The 6,782-nt window shown below is 34.8% G+C and overlaps 1 protein-coding gene across 1 annotated transcript; it reads right to left on the reverse strand.

Moving 5' to 3' along the window:
• Positions 1-512: 512 nt before the first annotated feature.
• LOC123236465 (olfactory receptor 13G1-like) lies at positions 513-1,442 on the reverse strand. Its single transcript, XM_044662862.1, has one exon. The coding sequence runs from the start codon at positions 1,440-1,442 to the stop codon at positions 513-515; it is 930 nt and encodes a 309-aa protein (XP_044518797.1).
• Between the last annotated feature and the right edge of the window lie 5,340 nt (positions 1,443-6,782).

A 6,782-nucleotide genomic window follows, 5' to 3' on the forward strand; every position in this document is an offset into this window, starting at 1 on the left:
CCTCAAATGATATTCAACAAAAAATTGTTTGAACCTTTACAATGTCAGGATTCAAGTTCAATTCAGAACTACATTATTCTTAGGAAAGACTTAAAAGTCTTATTTCTCTATTACAAGAAATGACAGAGAAGAAATTGCCAAAAAAACCTCTAAAAAAGTAAGCCTCCAATTATCAGGAGGTGGGAGATTCACTTTCTAGATGTGTCCATAACAAAAATATTTTAAAAGTAACATTTTATTTTCCCTATTACATTTAATAATAATTTTAACATTTCTTTTCTAACATTTTGAGTTCCATATTCTCTGCCACCTTCCACCCCTCTTTTATGTCTGAAATATAAGCAATTTGATATAGTTATACATGGAAAAACAATATTTTTAAAGTTAAAAGCATGTCTTAGATTAGAAAGTTTTATAATATCAGTAATGCTCAATCATTAATAAAGACCATAGGTTATTAAGGGAGCTTTTGGAGGTCTCCTCATTCACAGCTTCAGGATCTGGTGGATTTATCATCTTTTGAAGAAAGAAAACACTTTCTTAAGTCCTGCTTTGACTTCTTTGTTCCTCAAGGTGTAAATAAGAGGGTTGAGAGTGGGAGCCACTGAAGTGTATATCACAGATACGATTTTATCCTTATCCAACGAATAGCTGGAAGATGGACGTATATAAGTGTAAATTACAGTGCTATAATACATACTGACCACAATGAGGTGGGAGGAGCAGGTGGAAAAGGCTCTCTTTTTGCCTTCAGTGGTACGGATTTTCAGGATACTGGAGATAATACAGGCATAAGAGAGCATCGTGATCATGAAGTTCCCCACAGCTAGGAATACATCTGCTGTGAAGGCCATAGTTTCATTCAGGTAAGTTGGGGTGCAGGAGAGCTTCAGTAAGGGGGGGATCTCACAGAAAAAGTGGTTGACTACATTAGAGTGGCAGAAAGTCAATCGAAACATAAGACTACTGTTAATGCTGGTGTTGAGGATGCTAATTGACCAAACACCAGTGGCTAACAGCATGCAAACTTTCTTACTCATCATGGTGCTATAGTGGAGGGGATGGCAGATGGCCACATACCTGTCATAAGCCATAGCTGTGAAGAGCAGCAGCTCAGCCCCTAAGGACCATGTGAAGAAATATAGTTGGGCCATGCAACCTGCATAGGAAATAGTCTTTCTACCCATCATGTTCTCAAGCAGCTTTGGTAGAATTGTGGAGGTACAGAGGACATCAACCACAGCTAAGTTGACCAAAAAGAAGTACATAGGTGTGTGTAATGTGGGATTAAAGCTGATTGTAACAAAAATCAGGATATTCCCTGAGAGGGCCACTGCATAAAGGGACAGGAATAAGATAAAGAACAAGGAATGAAGGTGAGGAGCTTCAGAGAATCCTTGCACAAAGAATTCAGTGACCAGTGTCTGATTCATCCATGCCATTGGGAGAATTATGCCTTGATTATGCCTTAGAGATCCCATTCACCTTTCAGCCTAGTAAAAGAAGAAAAAAATAGGTTGAATGCTAGTAGTGAAATGTCCTTTTCAACATTAATGAAAATAAATATTGAGCTTGATAGCAGACATCTTCATTAAATCCCACCTCTAACTTTTGCCAATTGTAGGATCATCTGTATTGTCTCCAACCAAATCTTAGTTTTATCATCTGTTAAATTAAAATTACAATAAATTACCCTATCTAACTCCCAGTGTTGTCAAGAACAAAATTAGATAACAGAAAAAACACTTTGCAAATTATAATGTACCACATACATATAATTTATAATAACTTCATCATCTCTTTGGATAAATAAATTAATCATTTTGTGTTGGGTCATTAAATAAAAGGGAATTGATGCCAGCAATAAATTTTAGGATTCAAATAATTAATGATTGAGATAAAAGGCCCAAGAAGAAATCATCTCCATGGGTGACGAACCACCTAATTCCTTCAGTGGGTATTTTTATTCTTTGGGATAGTGAGGTGGTACAGTGGATAAAGTGCCAGGTCTGGAATCAGAAAGACTCATCTAGTCTAAGACACTTATTAGCTATGTAAATGTAGGCAAGTCATTCAACCCTATTTGCCTCAATCTCCTCTTCTATAAAATTTATTGGTGAAGATAATAGAAACCAATCTAATATCTTTGCCAAGAAAACTGCAAATGGGGCCATGAAGAGTCAGTCACAATTGAAATATCTGAAAAACATTCAATTTTATTCATAGGGGAAAATTTTGTTTTTGGGAGCTAGAAATGAACTTGGAGTCAACCAGTTCAACCACTTATCTTATAGATGAAGACACTGAAATCAAGAGAAGTTAAATAGCTTTTCCAGAGCAAAGCTGGCCCCTTTAACTCAAGGCTTTATATATCCAGGGTATTTAAAAGGACCCTATCTTTCCCCAATGAACAATGGAATCAATCTTTACTAAAGAGATAAACTCCCAAAATATTGCTGAATTTGAATTATACTTTTCACCACTAATCTATAATAAACACCATGATGTTAAATATTCTTTCATTTTTGGTTTTGAATTCTCAGAACCCAAAATATGCACTTTTTACTGGACTTATGATTTCATTGGTGTAAGGAGCTTCCAAAGGAAGTTTCCAATGGGGGATTTCTCCAGCAAACACATATTGACATCTTCTTTGTAACATAGGGTCTTAGAGAATAACCTGGTACCCTGAGAGGTTAAGAGGCTAAGGGACTTATCCAAGGGCACTAAGTATGCATCTAAGATAGGGACATTTGGTAATCACTTGATAATGAAGCTTTGAAAGGAAGTGTGATAGAACTCAATGGTTCTTAAAATATGGTATAAAGACTCTTGGATTTCCCAAGATCGTTTCAGTGACAAAGAACAAAGAACAAAGCCATTTTCATAAAAATACTAACATTATTAGCCTGTTAAAATATTCCTCCTTTTTCTAAGTATATATTTGTATGAAGACATATTTTTCCATATAATAATAGCTAGCATTTAAGTAGCATTTTAAGGTTTTCAGAGTACTTTACAAATATCTCACTTGATGCTCACAACAAAGTAGAGGTAATTATTTTCCCCATTTTGCTTATTGGGAAATTGAGGTAGATAGAAATTAAATTACTTGCCTAAAGTGACACAGCTAGTGTTTGAAGCTGAATTTGACTCAGGTCTTTCTGACTCCAGGTCTAGCACTCTACCTACTATACCAACTAACTGTCTCCATTTACTTCAACTAAAACAACTTTGTAGTAGATTGAATTAAGCAGATATGCAAATCTAACTATTTTCTATTAAGGAATACATTAAAGAGATTTGCAAAAATGTGTAAAATAATGTCACTGTTCTAATTAATTTTATAAAATGGAGTTATTTTCATAAAGTATGTTATTTGTGTTATCATAATGAATATGTTATTAAGGGAATCACTATGTATTTAAATTTTATCTTTTTTAATATCTAATATGTTAAATACATCATATACATATATACATATATATATATATATATATATACCTGATATAATCCAAAACTCTTCAGGGTCCTCAATAACTCTTTAAGAGTCTAAAGTGTTCTAGAGAAGAAAAAATTTGAAAACTGCTGGGGTAATTTATAAAGTATTGAATAAAAATCCTGTGTTCAATCTTGCCTCTGGCACTTAGTAAATATCTGAAGTCAGGTAAGCTACTACTTCTCTGAGCCTCAGAAAATTCTTTTAAATTTATCTGTGAGGTGAAATGAGTGTTTTGGTTTGCATTAGGTACACTGTCAACAAAATCATGAAGCTATGACCAGTTGATGGGACTCACTGCCTCCCCAATATGTCATGAAACTACCTCTTCTCATCTTTCCCTGCTATCAGAGTGTGATGATTTCTGGTAAGGGCACACCTAGGGAAGAATTCAAAAGGTTTTGTCACAGACAAAGATCCTAAAGTTTCTGGATCACAGAAGCATCACCATCATTGTTCTCTAACCGCTGTATAAGACCTCCCCAGGTATACTTGCAGTACTCGTGAATACAAGCACACTGGAAAAATGACCAAGGAATTACAGCTCTCTGAGACTCAGTTATTTCAACACAAAGAGCCTCCTGCTGTCTTGGTGTTATTTCTTTTTTCCACGACAAAAGAGTGAACCTAATGAGCACCAAAGTACAAAAATACATCCTAACAAGCACCACGTCAACAGACTCAGACTTCTCTGCTTTAATTTTGTGAGTGACCTCAGAATAAGAGAGAATAAAAGTCATCATTAGGGTATCTGGGGAAAATTATTGGCTTCTGTAACCCATAGCTCAACTGTTCTATCTTTCTGATTATTGTATGAACCGAAGGTGAAAATCTGAGTAAAAGAATTGATAGGAAAATGAGATGAAATTAGTTATAAGACAGAGAAGTTATTTCTCTTTATACAATTTGTCCCAGAAACCCTAGTGCATTTTAAAGCTATGAAAGCTAAAATACTTTTTCCTTACTTAATTTGCATCTTTTTCTTAAACTATTAAAGTGGAAAAATGCATTAAGACTTTTGAGACACCCTGTCTATGCATTGGATGGTTTAAAAAATGTATGCACCTCTGGTTAGTATCTGCTGCCCCATATGTATGAAAAGAACAGTTGCTAAAAAAATAAGAAAGAAAGAATGGAAGAAAGGAAGAAAAAAAGGAAGGAAAGAAAGAAGGAAGAAAGAAAGGAAGAAAGAAAGAAAGAAAGAAAGAAAGAAAGAAAGAAAGAAAGAAAGAAAGAAAGAAAGAAAGAAAGAAAGAAAGAAGGAAAGAAAGAAAGAAGGAGAGATGGAATTGTCCAAATCCACACTGTCTTTCCTTTTAGTTCCTCCAAGTAAAAAAACAAAGAAACAAAATAAACCTCCAAAGATCACACTAGAAGAGGGGAAATCTTTAAATAATTACCTGTTCATTGTCAAAGAAATATAGAGATTACTTTAAAATTTGTTTTTATTTTATGTTTGTTTATGTGCTGATTTATGGAACTTTTAAAAAAGTTATTCATTTTTAGCCATTTCAGTTTCTTGTTATATGGGTAATTTGGTTTTTTCTTTTTAGAGTATTTGAATTACAGTAAAAAATTTTATATTTCTACTACCTACCTGCTTTATGGTTAATTATAATAATAGTATCTTGTCCCAAAGCAAACTCTGTTTCAGAAAGAGTCATTAAATAAACACTGAACCATTTCATCAATAAAGAATTCATGATTCTGTACTGGCTCAACATTCATTTGCCCCCAAGGATTAGGATTTAACCCTGTGCTCTTGGGCATTGTTATCAATGACTTAGGGAAAGATTCTAATGGCATGCTTAACATATTTGCCCAAAGCTGGCATGAATAGTTAACTCAATGGTTGAAAATCAGCATGCATAAAATCTTGACAGGATAGAACATTGGGTTAAATTGAAAAAAAAAAAAGATGAAATATTGTCTTACAACTGGGCTCCAAATATCAACTTCCTAAGCACAAGATGGGGAAATTTGGCTAGTCATCAATCAGTTCATCTGACAAAGACTTGTGAGTTTCTTGGATGGCATTCTCAAGGCAGACCCAATGGTATAACGCAGCAACCAACAACGCTAAGACTGCATTGAGAAGCATAGTGCCCAGGGCTAAAGAGGAGATGGGCTTGCTGCACTCTGTCCTGGTTCTATCAGAGGAGGGCAACTAAGCTGATCAAGAGCAGTGATTTAGTCAGTCACCATTTATTAAGCACTGCTCTATGCCAGGCATTAAATAAGTTCTGGGGATACAAAGAAGAGCCTAAATACATACTCTGTCCTCCAGGAGTTCACAAGCTAATGGGGCCAATAATATGCTAACAATTATGTATATATGGAGATGTATGCTTTTTAAATAAAAGGTAATATTTGAGGAAAGGTATTGGGGGAGAGGCAAGGAAAGGCTTATTGCAGAAAGTGGGATTTGGGTCATCTTGATGAAAGCCAAAGGAGCCAGGAGGTAGAGGGGTCAGGAAGGACAGCATACCAGGCATGAGGATGGAAAGGATTAATTAAAGGAACCAGGTTGTGTTTAGTGTGGACAAGCAAAAAAAAAAGACTTGGGGCCAGGAAGAGAGCCCTATATCTATCTTTAAAGGACTATCCCATGGAAGAGGGATTAGATATGTTCTATGGGACAAACAGAAGAGGAACCATGAGTCAAAGCTACAAAGAGAAAAATTTATGTCCAGCTTCAAGAAAAATGTTTTTTATCATAAATTGAAATCATATTCCTTTAAAGTAGGTCTTCCTTCACTGGAGATCTCTAAGTTAATGCTGGATGATCATTTGCTGGTTGTGATATAAAAATTATCACTGTTCAGTTGTAGATTGGACTAACTGACCTCTGAGGTTCTTTGCAACTCAAATTCATGTTTGTAAAATCTATTTAAATTAATAGCAGATGGACTTTTTGTCCTCTCTTTGCTGCTGTATTAACAATTCTTATTGAGAACAGTGATAAGAGCAAGTGAGTTCACATTCTTCATGAAATTCTTAATAAGATGAAAACAGACAATCCATTGGCTTCCCATATAATAATTTTATATAATTTTAAAAACACATAGAAATTTTCCAACTTACTCTTTCTCTCAGACTGTTTTTATATCTTAAGGATCATAAGGTTCAGGGCTTAAATAGACCCTAGACATCATAAATCTCTAATTACACAGTACAGAAAACTGCAGCCCAAGAAGTTTAGGGAACTTACCTAAAATCATGTATGTAGTATATAGCAGATCAGAAATTTGAACCCAATTTCTGACTCCAAATCCAACATTCT

Source organism: Gracilinanus agilis, chromosome 2 (genome assembly GCF_016433145.1).
Source record: "Gracilinanus agilis isolate LMUSP501 chromosome 2, AgileGrace, whole genome shotgun sequence".
NCBI lineage: Eukaryota > Metazoa > Chordata > Mammalia > Didelphimorphia > Didelphidae > Gracilinanus > Gracilinanus agilis.

What these genes read in the sequence shown, in the direction of transcription:
- LOC123236465 (XM_044662862.1), bottom strand. Translation starts at nt 1,442, where the DNA reads ATGGCATGGATGAATCAGACACTGGTCACTGAATTCTTTGTGCAAGGA.